Genomic DNA, 17,749 nt, shown 5'->3' on the forward strand with positions numbered 1-17,749 from the left:
ATGAAGCATGTACTCTTCTGTTGCCATTTTCAGTTCCCTCTTACCTGCTAAGCTTGTGTTGTGTGGGTGTGGTGGGTGGGTGTGTACACCCCCCCCCCTGCTTTTTCCAAATCTAAAAAGCACAACATTCCCTGTCCCCTTGATATGTTCTCCTGAGTTTTCCAGCCAAACAATGTGTACAAAAAGGCATATATTGCAGTAGAGTGTGCATAAACAAACATGCGTCAGTGAAAAGTAACATACAAAATGCATTCAATTAAGGGAAATCGCTTTGCAAAAATGTCTCTTTTAGGCAAAAATTCCTTGCAAACACATGTGTTTTAGGATAAACTAGCACTAAAATGCTGGTGGATTTTGAGGGGGACATTTAATTTTTTTAAAATTGCCAACTGAGGAGGAAATGTAGAGAACCAAACTTAAGACAGGAAAAAATGAGGAATAGAAACTGGAAATGGCAGTCTGTGGGAAGGAAGCCTATCATTCTCTCCCCCCCCCCCCTTGAGTGATTTGTTTCTGGGAAAGTTTAATAGAGCCTGGGTCCATAGGGATGCCAGCTTACATCTGGCTTGCACAAACCACTCCAGCCCCATTGCATCTGGGGCTGTTACAGGAACCCGTCACATGGCAGAGATCTAGGGAAGTTGCTGCAGAACCAAGTGCAACGGCTGATGATATCGTCCAGCTCATGAGACTTGGATTGCCCAACTTTCTGCTGATTTATAAGCTATATTAAAATAGACAGGCTTTGTGCTAATGTCAAGGAGACCCAAACAAGACTTCCTTGGATGATGAAACTGGGGAAAAATTTGCCTCTGGCTTCATTTGTCACTGTTCTTTGTCATCTTTTCAACGGCTTGACAGTATAAACACATGTTTGCTATCATATGACACTGCAACTTGATAAAATTGCTGTTTTATTCAAACCAGGCTATGAAGGAGATGGGAAAGTGTGCACCCAGGTTAATATTTGCTCAGTAAACAACGGAGGTTGTCATCCACTCGCTGCATGTACCAGTATATCAGGTAATGCTGTTGCTAAATCACCACCATCCTCATCCTGCTTTGTATGGGGCTGGGAGATGAACCCTAGTGTGGTGGAACAGAACACTGGGTTAACAATAAACAGACCCTGGTTGAAATCTCCACTCAGCCATGAGGTGCATTGGGTGGTCTTGGGCCTGTCACTGGTCACATCCACACCATAATAATAATAATAATAATAATAATAATAATAATAATAATAATTTACTTATACTTCACCCATCTGGCTGGGTTTCCCCAGCCACTCTGGGCAGCTCTCAAGAGAATATTAAAAACACAATAATACATCAAACATTAAAAACTCCCCTAAACAGGGCTGCCTTCAGATGTCTTCTAAAAGTCAGATGTGGGAGGGCGTTCCACAGGGTGGGTGCCACCACCAAGAAGTCCCTCTGCCTGGTTCCCTATAACCTCACTTCTCACAGTGAGGGAACCTCCAGAAGGCCCTCAGAGCTGGACCTCAGTGTCTAGGCAGAACAATGGGAGTGGAGACACTCCTTCAGGTATACTGGGCTGAGGCAGTTTAAAGCGTTAGTTTCCCCCCAAAATAATTGTGGGAACCGTAGTTTGTTAAGGGTTCTGGGAGTTATACCTCTGCGAGGGGGTAAAACTACAGGTCCCGGGATTCTTTTGGGGAAACCCTGTGCTTTAAAAGTATGGTGTGTATGTGATCTTTCTCTCACACCCATTCTGCTTCTGCTGAACCTGCTTCAAAGGCTTGTTGTGAAGATAAAAGGCAAGAGGGTGGAAACAAATCCTGCAGCTTTGAACTCCTGGCTCTGGTAGACAAATGGTATTTCTATTTAAAACTGAGAATTAATGGGTATAATTTAAACAGAACTACCATTCGTCTCCCCAGAGTGGGGAGAACTATGTGCCTTCTCAGTATGCTGTCCTAGAGCTAACTTTATTATAATTTATACATGAGGATGATATCTAAAACAATGCCTAATATAATGACGTGCTTGATGCCTTTAAATATTTTGAAAGTTTTTAATTGTTCTTAAATATGTTTTTTATTCTATTTTTTAGTATTATTTCACCACTTTGGTGTTTACTGCCTTGAGTTCTTTTGGAAGGATGGGATAGAAATTTATATAATGCTGCTGCTGCTACGACTAATACATGTACATTTTATGCAAATCTCTATCCATAATTCATTGTTCATGAGCACACTGTTGAATGAGAGGAGACCCCTCTCAGGTTAAGGGACCAATCACTACGGGGAGCTGAGTGCCTGTCAGCTCCCCACTTCAATCTTCTGACTCCTTCCTCCTCTCTCTGGCACGGATGCTGGGCACTGGGGGCTTCACCAACATGTAGGGGGCAGGGCTATGATGCCCTCTGAACTCCCCCAATACTACAGTAAAATAACAAGCACAGACACTCTGATCCGGCACATCAGGAATTTCAATGCTTTGTAACTGAATCAGATTTTTAACTGGGGCTAATCCCTGTAAAAAAGGATTGAGTAAACAAGCCATTATATTTAGCCTAATAATTGAAATGGATTTTCCCCAAACATCACTACGCACTTAATCCAGATAACAGCTTTTGCTTGACTAAACAGCCAGAAAATATTGCCTACATCAAGGCTGGTGGTGTTGTTGTTTAAAAATAGGGCTTTTATTTTACTCTGTTGCTTATATCGTTGTTGGTTACAGGCATTGCTCTTTCTCCTGAGCGTATGGGTTTCAAACCAGGTTAGTTTGACTTAAATCAGAGGGCTGCATCTTAAATTATTTGTAAGTCACAACTTAAAAAAACCAACTACAATGGATCGTTTGAAGATTTTGCTGCTGATAAAGCAGCCCTTTGAAACAGGGGTGTTCAACATGATTAATATCAAATTATGATGACATTCATAGCTTTGATTATTTTGCCTCTTCTTCTTATTTTTGCAGGCCTTTTGCCTAGTTGTATCTGCCCAGCTGGATACACTGGGAGTGGTTACGGCCCCAGTGGCTGTGTTGCACTGAGCACTATCTGCCAAACGCAAAACCCTTGTCTAAATGGAGTGTGTCTTGTAAGTGTTCATTGCTATGTTAAAAGCATACGATGGTAGTAGTAGACTCATATGGTTATGGTAGTAGTAGACTCATATGTGTTTGGTTTCTCTTTTGTTTGGTTTCATGTCTGCAGACTACAGTCTCTGGCTACAACTGTGTGTGTCATCCTGGCTGGACGGGTGCCAACTGTACAGAAAACGTTGACGAGTGCTCCAGCAATCCTTGCCAGCATGGAGGAAGTTGCACCGATGCGGTGAATGGCTACTCTTGTGAATGTACAAGCAGTTGGACTGGACCTCAATGCCAGACACCCCAACAAGGTAAGTGCACCATAAATGAACGTCATAAGGCACTCAGAGATCCTAAACGGCAGGCCCTAGCAGCAGGATGTGGGTGCCTTGTGATCTGTGCCATTGTGGCAGTTTGTCTGAAGAAGGAAGCTGGTCTTTGATGCGCTATAGCTCCACCCACTGCAGGTGGTCAGAGGGTGGCATTGCAGCTGTCAGCTTAGCAGCGATCAATGGGAAACAGAATTCCAACTAGTCCTTAAAGCTGCTTACCAGGACCTAGCTTCTTGTCCTGAGCAGCTTTCAGACTGTACAGTTTATCTGGGCATCCCTGCTTGACCACAAGGGTACTGAGAACTGCTAGGTGATCCTTGTTCTTTTCACTGAGCTACAACTCTCACAATGGTTTAACAATCAATATCTCTTCCCAGGAAACTCTGGGAATTGTAGTTCTGTGAAGGGAATAAGCATCTCCTAACAACTCTCAGCACTCTTAAAGAACTTCAGCTCCCAGGATTCTTTTGGGGAAACCATGATTGTTTAAAATGGTATAATACTGCTTTAAATGTAATAAGAATAAGAATAAGAATAAGAATAAGAATAAGAATAAGAATAAGAATAATTTTATACATACATACATACATACATACATACATACATACCCCACCCATCTGGCTGGGTTTCCCCAGCCACTCTGGGCAGCTCCCAACAGAATACTAAAAACACGATAAAACATCCAACATTAAAAACTCCCCTAAACAGGGCTGCCTTCAGATGTCTTCTAAAAGTCAGGTAGTTGATTATTTCTGTGATATCTGATGGGAGGGTGTTCCACAGGGTGGGTGCCACTACCGAGAAGGCCCTCTGCCTGGTTCCCTGTAACTTTACTTCTCACAGTGAGGGAACCACCAGAGGGCCCCTGGAGCTGGCCCTCAGTGTCCAGGCTGAGTGATGGGGGTGGATACGCTCCTTCAGGTATACTGGACCGAGGCTGTTTAGGGCTTTAAAGGTCAGCACCAACACTTTGAATTGTGCCCGGAAGTGCAGATGGGGGCCAAATACTGTATTTTGATCTGTTGAAGAGAGCTTGTTGAGAAAGGAAGGTCTTCAACAGGCACCAAAGAGGCAATAGATATGTCACCTGTCTGGTATGTAAGTGGAGGGAATTCCAAAGGTCAGGTGCCACCACACCAAAGACCCTATTTCTTCATTGTACAGAAGGGACCTGATATCTACAGGAGGTCTTCTCCTGCAGAGGGCAGTGACTAGTTGGGTAAGAGATGAGATGATCTTTTAGGTATCCTGATAGGTATTTCTCATTTCCTTCAAGGAACTTCTGATATTAACTTACTTACTCTTTTCCATACCTGCAGCGTGTGGTGGGTCACTTTCAGGCCTGTCGGGCTCATTCAGCTACCTTAATCACACTGAGCAATATAATCAGCCAGTCAGCTGCGCCTGGGTGGTTCGGACTACAAACGACAAGGTAAGAGCTGCACAACCTGGGGGTGAAAGGGCATAACAGCCCCCCCCCCAAAAAAAAAATTAGGGCAAGGGAGTCCAGAAGGTAGATCTTTGGGTGGAAGTAGATCGGCAAGGAATTCTGGCTCTGTTGTTTAACAATGGCAGCAACAAAATGACTACCCCACCCCAAATTATGAAGAAAACTGGGGCAGTGGGGGAACCAGAAGCAGATGTTTATGAAGATGGCATCTCAGTTCTGTTCTGTTATTTCTTGGCTGTATTCTGAGGGTCTTTCTTTTTCACCTGGGTCTGGTTCATGTCTCCTGGAGTTCTAGTATAAATCAATGTAGATTCTGCAAGCCTGAGACCTGGGAAATTTAAAGCAGTGGTGGGGAATGTTCAGTCTGGGGACTCCCAAGCTTCTGGGAGGAATTCAGTGTCCCTGTTGAAATGGGATAATATGAAATCCAGAATAGCTATCAGGTTACCAAAATAGTTTGGAGCGTCTGGTATTAGATTCCCTGGTCGACTTCTGTGTATATCCACCTCTTTATCTCTTCCTTTGACCTTTCGCAATAGCTAATCCTTCTGCCTGCTCTGGGGTTTGTCAGGAAATTATATAGAGCACCTCCAGATGTTCTGGCAAACATATGACTGTGTGGACAGGTGTGCTATCTAATCTGCACAGTGTAACTGTATAAACAATATCTAATCATCCTTCAGCCGAGGCTCTCATAGTCCACGGATAGAAAAAAACAAGCAAATTAAATGAATCTCTCTGTTCTTTCCTGCTAGATCCTGCGGATCACATTTCCAGTCTTCCAGCTGGAGGAGAGTATCAGCTGCAGGTCAGGCTTTCTCCAGATTCACGATGGAGAGTCTGCTTCAGCAAATGCACTGGGGAAATATTGTGGGTCTTCTCCCCCAGAAGAGCTTTTCAGCAGCCATAACTCTTTGTATTTCTGGCTCCACTCTGACCACATGATGAATGCACGAGGGTTTACAGTTCATTGGGAGTCCCGGCAGCCGGGTAAGATGGTGGTGCATGAAAACGAGTAAGACTGTGCCCGCAGCACTAGGGCATTGATGCAGATGGGAGTCAGTTTTCCCGTGTGTGCGTTTGTGTGCCATTGCCCACATGTGAGCCCTTTCAATTGTATGTCTCTGGAATCTGCCTTGAGGTTTCCCTACCACATTACTGAGCATTGCTTAATGAGATGCATGTGCTGAGTGTTGTTCTTCCCTCCCCTCAATTAGTACTTCCCCACTCTACGAGTTCTGGAAACCTAAAGTCTGTTGTGGGCATGTGTGCAGCTATTTATTTAGCTGTGCATGTAGACATATATATTTAAAATAAAAAAATTAAAGTTTTTTTTTAAAAAAGACAGGTTTTTTAATGTACCAACACACAATGCACTTCATTGCAATCCAGAGTTCGGTAACATGTAGCTTTATATTGGATTTACTTCCTTTATCAGGTTATCCCTGAATTGGGAAAATCCAAATTTAATGCTGGGGAAGTACAGGCTGCCAGGTAGATAAGAAGCATGGCATTTGGGCAATGCTGGGGGTGGGGTGGGGATTAAGACACATGCAGCTTCAAATCTGCATTAAATTCCTGTGTGGATGAGCCCTGAATGAAGCAGAGCTGAAGGCAGCAGTCCACATTTTGAAAACCTTTGTTTTAAAATAGGTTTTTTGTTCGTTTGTTTTTAAAGCTAGTTATGTTCACAGCTGAACAGTTTACTAATTCCAAGCAAAATGCATAGCTTCTAATTCTGCTGCTTTAGGAAAACGTCGCATATTATGCATTCCCTGTTCGGAAATAACATGGAAGCCTTGTGTGTGTCATATATGATTAACACATGTGTTATTCTATGCCTATAAGCTGAATATGAAATGAAGAGTGATGTCGCTTGGTTTATATTGGAATGGGCAGCAGTGCATAGGTGTTTTCTTTAAAAAACAACAAAAAACAACCCACAACCTAGTGATGTCATTGAGAGGACTCTGGGTGTCTATGACCCTGGGGTATTTCACTTCTCAGGGTATCTGAGTGCTTACTAAGGATTTCAGGCACCCTCAAAAATCATATGCCCCAGAGCTTATTCTGCTAGCTACAATGCCATCTCAGGTTGGTGCAAGAAGTCTTGAGATGTCTGGTTTTCAGGGCACATGACTTGTGGTTAGTGTGGCCACATATTTATCACTGAAGAAAGAGGAAATACGCCACTATGTTCCACCCAAAAAAGAGGACGTATGAGGACACAAATGTGCAGGTTAAAGAATGCCTGTGCTAATTTCCATTTCTAGATGCAAATTTACCAACAATTAGCAAATTTAGTGACACAGGTCACTTGGTCACTGTCTTCCCCACCTGGTGAGATGAATAGAAATGTGATTCAACTCCCTAGAGAGAGGAAGATGGTGACCTGTGTGACTGCTGTCAATCAAGGGACAGCATCCAGGGCCCTGCTCTCAATACGCTTCTGGTACTTTACCTTGAAACAGACAGCCCTTCAAACAGAGGGCACGTTCAAAGAGAGGACTGCCCTCTCACAAATAGAGGGCTGTCTGTTTCAAAGTAGGACAAGTGGCTTTTCTCCCTGGGGTGAAAATGTAAATAAGAATCCCCCGTTTTTCTGTCTCCCCCTTAGTGTGTGGTGGTGAGCTGACTGGTACTTATGGCTCAATTAATTCACCTGGCTATCCTGGTAACTACCCTCCCAACAAGGATTGCTACTGGATCATCTCAACCAATCCCAGCCTCCTCATCACGTTTGCTTTTGGCACACTGAGTCTTGAGCACCATGATAATTGCAGCCAGGACTACCTGGAGGTAAGATCTGTTAGAAGAAAAATGTTATTCATAACACATACTGCTTTGGATAGAAGATTACTGGTGCAGTCCTATGCATTTCTGCTCAGAAGTAAGTCCCACAGAGGTCCATGGGATTTACTTCCAGATAAGTGTGCATAAAATGGCAGTCGAAAACACTTAAAAATTAGAAACTTTGCCATATGTGGGGAGAGGTAATTCTCCTTGATAGGCCAGCATAATCTAATTTTAACCATTATTTAGTCAGAAACACCTGCATAAAGACTTCTGTGGTCCAGATAAGCAGCTTAAATAAATTTCAGCTTCAAATACAGTCATACCTTGGTTTTCAAACAGCTTAGTTCTTGAACGTTTTGGCTCCCGAATGACGCAAACCCAGAAGTGAGTGTTCCAGTTTGTGAACTATTTTTGGAAGCTGAATGCCCAAGAGGGCTTCTGCAGCTTCTGATTGGCTGCAGGAGCTTCCTGCAGCCAATCAGAAGCTGTGCTTTGGTTTTCGAACGTTTTGAAAGTCAAATGGACTTCTGGAACGGATTCCGTTCAACTTCCAAGGTACGACTGTAGATGCTAGACTGACAGCTCCCAGAATTCTTTGGGGGAAAGCCATGACTGTTTAAAGTCATAACATAGTGCTTTAAATGCATGGCGTGAATGTGGCCTTAGTCGTGCTTTTAGAGCAGACCCAAAAAATCAAAGGGATTTAAATTAACCAGGTTTCATTGAGGCTACTATAAATTGGATTAAGTCCACCCCATAAAGTGCATGTGTGTGTGACATGATATCAATATGTGGATTGGTGCTTTTATTTAGATTCGAGATGGTCTCCTCCCTCAAGATCCCCTCCTTGGAAGATATTGCAGCTCTCTGTTGCCACCTCCTCTTCAAACCACTGGCCCATATGGCTTGGTTCATTTCCATTCCGATGGTTCTAATAGTGACAGAGGCTTCCATATCACATATACAACATCAACCGGTAAGTGTGTTTTTGCATACTGGGTCTACAGTTGCAGCTCTTCACAGGGCACATAGATGCTGTTTTGAGTAACCTTTTGTTTTTCATCAATGCAGCGGATCCCAACTGTGGAGGAAACTATACAGGCAGCAGTGGGGTTATCATGTCCCCCTACTGGCCCAATCATTACCTTAACAACAGGCAATGTATCTACATCATTCAACAACCACCTGGTGAAAAAATGATCCTCAATTTTACACACCTGGAGCTGGACAGTCATCCTAGCTGCAACTGGAACTACGTTGAGGTGACTTTGATAGAATCATCACATTGTAGAGTTGGAAGGTTGGCTTTGAGAGGAGGAAGAGGAGGATGGGCCAAATGAGATGAGACATTTGTTAAAGATGTGACTGGATTCTCCTTCTTTTAACATCTATTTAAAAAACAATTGTGGTGGGGATTATCCTGGTTTGGATGAGATTATGGCATGCTGGGGGAGAGGTGGTTTATTCCTTTTTCCCTGCAATACTTTCCTGATGGAAATCAACCCTATCTGCACCATTAAGGAAGACCTTCCATGGGTACCTTAGGAGTTACTGGCCAGCAACCTTCTGGGTAACCCTTTCTCCCTCTGGTCCGTGGTCCTGATATATTTTGAAGGGGCTCATGATACTTTAAAAAAGACATTGAAAGTGATAGGAGATCTATTCAAGCATCTCTAGAATGTCTCTGCACCAAAAAAATGGTGGAGAAGAGTTTCTAGCTTAGGATATGCAAGGAAATAGACATTCAACTTCATTAGGGTCCAAAAGTCACAGATGACAAGTTATGAGCAATCAAAAAAAGGCAAACGTAGATCAGCACAGAAACATAACTATGATAAGACTGACTCTTTATCATCTCCATATGATTGAGCGCTCAAATTGCAGTGTGCCAAATACAAGATAAGGATAAGCATTGCTCAGTGAGTTTGTTTTGCCAGAGCCGTATTCTGCAAAGGGTCCTGTGCCTTTAAGAGGTGCATAGAAGGCAGAATTGCACCAGGAGTAGCTTCTCCCAGCACAGAATGGAGTGTCATGATGGCTATGCTCCTTACCTCTGAATGCCAGTTGCTGGGAATCACCAGTGGGGAGAGTGATGATTGCATCCAGGCATCTGGGTGCTCACTGTGATAACAGGATGCTAGATTAGTTGGGCCTTTGGCCTGGCCCAGCAGGACAGAAGCTGTATAAAAGGTGCATGGTTCTCAGGTGCTAAAACAGCCAACAGTAATATAGGGTCCAAAATATATATTGGCCAGATTCAAATAATTATGTAATTTGTTCCCTGAATCTATGGGGCTGTAGATTTGTTTCTCCTCCCTCAAGGAGAAACTTCTCACTCCGCAGAAACTTCTCTTGAAACTAAGAATTGCAAGAAAATGGGGGGAGGAGAATTAAAGGCCTCCAACTATCAAAGGGAAGATAAGACAAGATCTGGGAAATCTTAACTATGGAAATGATCTCACATCAATTAAAACAGGTGTGAGGAACATCTCCAGATGTTGATGACTACAACTCCCATCGGTCCCAGAAAGCATGGGCAATGGTCAAGGTTGATGGGAGTTGTAGTTCAGCAATATCTGAAGAGGGCCAAAGTTTCCCCACACCTGAGCTAAGGCTACAGCTAACCCTGAATTTAGCAACTGCTTTATAGGGAAATGGTGTTTGGTTCTAGATGTAATCAACTTAGCTAACTGAAATTCTCTTCACTGGTACTTTACTGATTAAAGTGTGTGTGTGTGTGTGTGTGTGTGTGTAGATGGCTAAAATGACATACAATATTCTTTTATACACATGCCCAAACACTTTTTTAAAATATATTTTCAATAATAATAATAATAATAATAATAATAATAATAATTTTATACAATCTTAACATCAGAAGGTTTTACAATCATAATAACCCAAATACAGTCAAGAGCATATCTCATATGTTTTCAATTGTGCCAGATTTTTCACAAAATCCCTTGTTTTGCTCTTCATTAATATTAATCTCCTTCTTTAGACTCCATCATTTTAACCTCTTAGGTCACATATACCAGTATATCCTTGATAGTTTTCTAGATGCGCCTCAATACCTCCCTCCCCATACCCGTTACTTCCCTTAACCCATGTGTGATCTTATTTACACAATATTATTCCTCGCTGTGTTAACCGAAGTTTATATTTATTATTCCTTATATATTATAGTACGTCTTGTCTCCTTGCATGGTTTACCTATTGCATATTAAATTTAAGCTCTAAATCCTAATCTTTCTATATATTCCTTTACGCGCTCCCACTCTTTGTTGGTTTTTTGATTTGAGCAGCCCCTAATTGTTGCTGTTAATTTTGCCATCTCAGCAAATTCACAGATTTTAGCTCTCCATTCTGATATTTGTGGTTTTTTTTTCTTTTTTCCAATTTTTTGCCATTAATAATCTGGCCGCTGCTGTTGCATAAAGAAATACATTCCTTTTGTCCTTGGGGATGTCACTAGTTATTAAGCCCAGCAAATATGCTTCCAGCTTTTTAGAAATTGAACTCTTGAATATTTTTTTAAGCTCTTCATGTACCAATGTCCAAAATTGTTTGACCACCTTGTACCCCCACCACAAATGGTACATAGTCCCTACCTCTGATTTACATTTCCAGCAGAGATTTGATTTTATTTTTTTTATAAATCCTTGCTAATTTTACTGGAGTGAGATACCAGCAGTAAAACATCTTCATTATATTTTCTTTTATCAAATTGCAAGCCGTAAAATTTATATCGGTTCTCCATCTAGCTAGGTGAATTGTCTGGCCTAGATCTTGTGACCATTTTATCATTGTTTCTTTTATTAGTTCATCTTTCAGTTCCCATTCCAGGAGTAAACTATACATTCTCGATATTAGTCTCTTATTTGGTTGTAGGAGTTCGCTTTGTAATTTTGATGTTTTCTGTTCAAATCCAATTTTTTTATCTTCTTTAAAACAGTGCGCTACTTGGTAATATTGTAGTCAACTATTACAGTAATTCTTAATTTCTTCATAGGGTTTTAATCTTACATCACCTTGCTCTTTAAATAATAGCTGTTCATATGTAGGCGAACCCTTTTCCATATTTTTCTTTTTCATGGCTTCTAAGGCTTCTAAGGGAGATACCCACCAGGGTATCTTTGGTTCTAAGAGCCATCGGTAATTTGCCTAAACTTTGTATAATGACTTCCTGATTATATGCTTCAGGAAGTCCTTATTTACAGCCACCTTATCATAAACTAGGTAGGCGTGCCAACCGTAGCGGTTGTTCCATCCTTCCAAGTCTAGAATCTCCGTATTTCTTAGCATGACCCAGTCTTTAATCCATCCTAAGCAAGCTGCATGATAATATAATTTCAAATCTGGGAGCCCAAGCACTTTTTATGGTGTCTGATTAACTTGAGCTTTTTTCTGAATATGTATTAGTTTATTAATATACTCTGTTATTCTAAAGTATATCCAAAAGAGTTGAGGTGGTCTTTAAAATAAAACAAAGACTTTAAATTCCAGTAAAAAAATCTAGAGGGGGTTTCCAAATCTAGTTTCTATGTGGCATCAGGACAGCTGTTCAAAAACAGCAGTCAAAAATTTCCCCACGCTACTGAAAACCTCTCGCTTCAGGCTCTTTGGGTCTCAGCCATCATCAGGGGATCAGCTGACTCATTTGTCTTTATATAGCTTGAAACTTGCCTTTTGAGGGTAGAAAAATGAGAAAGGGTTCCTGTGGACTATCTTTAATATAAACTGAACTGTTATCTACAGCTTTGGCTTGTTGCTGTAATAACATTGCTCCTTCCTTCCTTCCTTCCTTTGACATTGGTTGGAACGAAGTGTAATTAATTTCCAAATCAGGGGGAAGCCTGGTGTGTAATGAAAACAGACAGCTTCTGTTTGTTTGGGCTCATAATTCCCTCCCCTAATTGCTGGCAAAACGGCAGTGAAATCCACTGCAACAAGAGGAACAAACTGTTTCTGCCAGGCCCAATCACTTTGTGTTAATTCAGCAAAGCATTTACCTTGTTATTTGGCGATCAAATGCAGGAAGTGTAGCATTGTTCTGATGTGTCTGCATTTCTTTGGCTACTCCTGGCACCCTGATTCCTTGCACATCCACTCAGCTGAGGAATGGAAGCACAGGGCACTATAAAAAATGGCTAACAACCCAATACTGGAACTGCTCTAAAGCATCCTAACGAGAGATGGGGAGATGTTTCTTGCTGTTGTTTTCCTTTCCATGAAAGTTCATTGAAAGGCTATTATGCAGGTCATGTAGGGTACCTCCAGACTGTCACTATTTTTTCAAGAGAGGCTCAAGTGTGTATTGTCAATTTAGGTTTCTGCAATTAGATTTAATGCTCTGCCACCCACAGCAGAGCAAATCCACTTTAAAAAGAAACCCAGACTTTTTGCTGTTAGGAAAGTGATGCAGAAATGCACTGAAAAGTTTGGCACAAACAAATGATTAATGGAAAGACATATAAACACCCCACAAATGAGATCGAGATGAATGCTTGTTATCATATAACCTTCCTTCAAACAAATCAGAATAAATGCTCGACAAAGACCGAATATAACCGGTGCTTTTTTTCAGCCAGAGCGTGCCGGCGCTATCAACAGCAAGTTATTTGTATGGCACTTTTTATATATACCTCCCTATTTAGAGGGGAATCCCATGCACAAGTGCATGTACTATGGATTATATTGTACATTGTGCGTACATGCCACTCTATATGGTGTACGCCAGCTATTCTTAAGTGGCTTCTTCCTTCAGTTTCATTGTCACGGACACACTTAAATGCACTCCAGAAAGCTGTGTCTAATTGCAGCTCAGTATAATGGAGGCACACAGATGTTTCAGAAATGTGACACGGCATATTTTTAATTGAAAACACATGAGAACAGCCCTTAGTGCCTGGGATCACTAAGAAGATGGTGCTGCTCAGATATCTTACCGTGACAGCAGGATATTTCATGCAGAAAGGTCAATCTGATACTAGCCTAGGGATTAAAATTATACAGGTATGTCAGTCCCTGGCTATGCAGGACTTTATGGGTCACATTATACCAGCATGCTCAAAATAAATCAGAAATCTATTAACAGCTGTGAACTGAGATTAAGGTGGTTTATCCTTCCACTGTTTTCAGGTTTGCATTCTACCCCAAGACAAAGGTTTAGCACATTTCCACTGGAGACTGGTCCATTAGTACAAATGTGGCATACACAAATGTGTGATTCTTTTTTTTAATAGATTGCAGGCTTCTCCTGTGACACAGGATTTTGACATGGAGCAGGGGGCAGGAGCTTGAACTCTCTGCCCCATGCTGTTGCCTCAATCTGGATCTATGTGCAGTTGGAGCAAGCGGAAGCTTTTCCCATTCCCACAATGCAAGTGGTGTATGTCCAGTCTGGATCAGAACCACAGTGTGGGGGTGAAGCATTAAAGCTCCTGTAACACCTCCCCGCCACACCTCTCCCAGTGGTAGTTGTGTGCTCTGGATCCCATCCCAATAGATTTATGTTTAGAAAGGCATACACACAATTACCAATCCCGTGGCTGCCATCACAGCTAGTTTAGCCCTGAGCACACTAGGGCCAGATGAGGTCCTGTGTTATTGGTGTGTTCTGGTATTTCCCCTCCATTCTCATCATTTCTTTCATTAAGGCTTTCATGGAGAGTGTGGCAGGGTGCAGGCCAGGGCTAGATTTAGGTTTGATGAGGCCCTAAGCTACTGAAGGTAATGGGGCCCTTTATATATCCAGCTGTCCTTTGTCAACAACAAATTGTCACTTTTTTGTATTGAATATATGCTATGTGGCAATTTATGGACCTAACAGGTATCTAAAGCTATTTGCACATAACAAAATATGTATTTTATCAAAGTAATTGATATAGAAATGAGCAAAGCAGTGATATTTTAGGACACAGGCTGGCAGGCGGGGCCCATTACTTACATCATTGGAGCCTACACAACACAAAACACTGTTGCTGTGTGTAGGTTTTATTTTATTTGTTTTTTTATCTTATATTTTGGAAATGTACATCCAGGTGCTTTTTTTCCTTTAAATTTTTTGGGGGCCCCCAAGAGAGTGGGGCCCTAAGCTATAGCTTGTTTAGCTTACACGTAAATCTGGCACTGGTGCAGGCATATCTAAAATAACACCATCTAACTTGTGAATGGTTCCTCTAGCCACTAGGGACTTGTGAATGATTCAGAGGGACTAAGAGGAGGGGTTGCCAGATCTTTAACAGCGTACATGCAAAGATTAAAATCACCTTTCTACCTTCTTCAGCAGCCAATATAGGAGTCACCAGTTTGGTAAGCAGCAGGTGTGTTTGAATGCTGTTGTTTCTTGACCTGGAATTTGCATTGGTCTGGGGCACACCCAGCCATTCCCTTGAAAACTTGGTTCTGGTTGATACTTACCTTTTCAGTGGTTTCATTTTCTTTTGTGGCCTAGGTCCGGGATGGTGACACTGAGATGGACCCCTTAATCAACAAGTTCTGTGGCAACAATACACTTCCTTCGGCTATCACTTCCCACGGCGACAACCTCTGGGTCAAGTTCAAGTCCGATACCTCAGTACAAAGATCTAGCTTCAGGGCTGTTTATGATGTCGGTAAGGGAAATGGTTTATAAATGTCGTGAGTCCTCACTTGGACCCAGGAGCAAATCAACTGAGCAAATTATTATCCCTTACCTGTGCAACACCCACCTGTGGGGTGGGCCGTTATGTATTTTCTCCCATAGAACTCAGTGGAGTCTGTTGGTTTTTATAGGACTAGACACGAGAAAAACTCTGCTGGAGCGAATTCAGGTTTCATTAGTCAATCTCTGTAAAGATTTATTAATCAATTCTAAAGTGAAATTCCATGGACAACCTGAGATGTGGTAAAGAGTTGTAGCTCAGTGGTAGAGCATATGCTTTTGCATGCAGAAGGGCCTAGGTCAGTGGTTCTCAACCTGTGGGTCCCCAGATGTTGTTGGACTACAACTCCCATCATCCCTAACTAGAGCTCAAGGATGATGGGAGTTGTAGTCCAACAACATCTGAGGACCCACAGGTTGAGAACCGCTGGCCTAGGTCCAATTACTTGCATCTCCAAGTAGGACTGGGAATGACTGCTCCCTGAAGTCCTGGAGCTCCACTGCCAGCCAGGTAGGTCATACTGAGCTTTATGGACCAATGGTCTGACTCAGTACAAGGCAGCTTCCTAGGTTTCAATTACTTTTAAATAAAATTGATAGGGGAAAGAGAAGACATAGCCAGGTTCTCACACATCATCATGATGGAGCACACTATGGACTTATAGTAGCTATAAGTATCCCAGGTAGGTCATAGCATAGTGATGGAACATGCGGTAGGACCCAGGTTTGATCTTTAGCAGGTCTAGGTAGAGTTTTCTCTCCGAAACCCTGGGGAGCCACTGCCAGTCAGTGTGTACAATATTGAACTTGGATCAGTAGTTTTGCTTGGTTTGAAACAGGGTGGATTTGATTTAAATCATTTATTTATTTTTACAGAAAGACTCATCCTTGCTGGTATAATCTTAATATTTACAACCAGATGAAGGTTTCAATTTTGGAATAATAAATTTTCAGAGTAGCTTTTATAGTTATATAAAAAATTACCGATTTGAGTATACTCTTAGAAATACATAGACAGATAATTATGAAATTTGTGAGGTTTAATAAGCTAACTGTTTATATTTGGACAATTTTTCTGGTGTACTTTACTGGAAGAAGAAAAATAATCATTTCTTTAACAACAATTTAAACCATTTATTTAACTAAAACAATAACATTATAGCATATGTATCCATGTTTGTTAACCGATGTGGTTAAACATTTTTTTAAAAAAAAAAAACTTAGGCCGAGTTTTAACACACATGAAAAAATTAAAACTAATCCTTATTTCCTGATGAATAGCCTTTGGACTGTAATGTAACTTAAATAGAAAACTATCTTTAGAAAGAGTTTTCCTCCAAAAGCATTTTATTTTAAAAATCTGATTTAAATTTTTTAAAATCCGATTTTATTTTATTTTAAATCCATTGATGTTTATCCACCCTTGTTTGAAACTGCTTCCTAGTATTATCAGTAGAATTACTAATGGTCCATTTCTATTGGCAGCCTGTGGAGGAGCTTTGTCCGGTGAAGGTGTCATCAGATCACCCTATTATACCCGGCCGTTGTCTCATTACAAGATCTGCGAGTGGGTCATCTCTCAGCCAGAAGGCCATCGAGTGATTCTGAACTTCACTGACTTCCGGCTTCGTAACATCAGCAGTTGTGAATTGGATTATGTTGAGGTGAAGTGTCTTTTTTAAAAAAGAAAGAAACCCAAATGTAAATGTTGGTTTATTGAGTTCAATTTTACCAATAGACTTAGATCTCAATTCTAAGTGTACTAACTGTCAGTCCCTGTGAAACTGATAGGACTTTTATTATGAGGAAACATATTTAGGGTTCAAATGAGGGAGGCAGGAGTGAAAGAGAGACAGAATAGAGTATTGGGTGAATCTGTCCATTTTCTGTTTCTGTTTTTATTTTCCAATCTTAAATACAGCTTTCCATGTTTCCACATCTGTTTGCAATTATTTCAATTATTAATGAAAATTCACCAGTGAATTTCTCCTAAAATACACACATTTCTGTGCAATTTGGCTTGCTATACACAGTATTGCAAAACACCTCCCTGTAATGTAATGATTTTTTGGTATGTTGTTTTTATTAATATGTGCACTTTAGTCCAGCACATGCATTTTTGCACATGTTACTTGGATGGAGAAGTGCACTGCAAAATTCAGAGGAGGAGAGCCACATTTCGGTTCTGTTATTGTTTTGGAAAGCATGGATTAGGTAGGGTTACCTTTAAGTGTGAAAAGAATAACATTCCACTACAGTAGCACTACAGTAGGATGCGGGTGGCACTGTGGGTTAAACCACAGAGCCTAGGGCTTGCTGATCAGAAGGTTGGCGGTTCGAATCCCCACGACGGGGTGAGCTCCTGTTGCTCGGTCCCTGCTCCTGCCAACCTAGCAGTTCGAAAGCGCGTCAAAGTGCAAGTAGAAATAGGTACCACTCCGGCGGGAAGGTAAACGGCATTTCCGTG

At 41.5% G+C, this 17,749-nt stretch overlaps 1 protein-coding gene across 2 annotated transcripts in view; it reads left to right on the forward strand.

Moving 5' to 3' along the window:
• Nucleotides 1-17,749, forward strand: part of CUBN (cubilin) — a 133,304-nt gene that overhangs the window by 17,425 nt on the left and 98,130 nt on the right. Inside the window, exons 10-19 of one of the 2 annotated variants that reach the window (XM_083467340.1) lie at nt 928-1,023; nt 2,946-3,067; nt 3,184-3,370; nt 4,711-4,823; nt 5,597-5,831; nt 7,459-7,640; nt 8,451-8,613; nt 8,709-8,899; nt 15,094-15,253; nt 16,768-16,946. In XM_083467340.1, the coding sequence (XP_083323466.1) occupies nt 928-1,023; nt 2,946-3,067; nt 3,184-3,370; nt 4,711-4,823; nt 5,597-5,831; nt 7,459-7,640; nt 8,451-8,613; nt 8,709-8,899; nt 15,094-15,253; nt 16,768-16,946 (1,628 nt within the window). Of the gene's footprint in view, nt 1-927; nt 1,024-2,945; nt 3,068-3,183; nt 3,371-4,710; nt 4,824-5,596; nt 5,832-7,458; nt 7,641-8,450; nt 8,614-8,708; nt 8,900-15,093; nt 15,254-16,767; nt 16,947-17,749 lie in introns of those variants that run through there. The other variant, XM_083467341.1, reaches the window with a different exon arrangement.

The sequence above is a fragment of the Podarcis liolepis genome (genome assembly GCF_965112155.1).
Source record: "Podarcis liolepis genome assembly, chromosome: 12".
Lineage (NCBI taxonomy): Eukaryota > Metazoa > Chordata > Lepidosauria > Squamata > Lacertidae > Podarcis > Podarcis liolepis.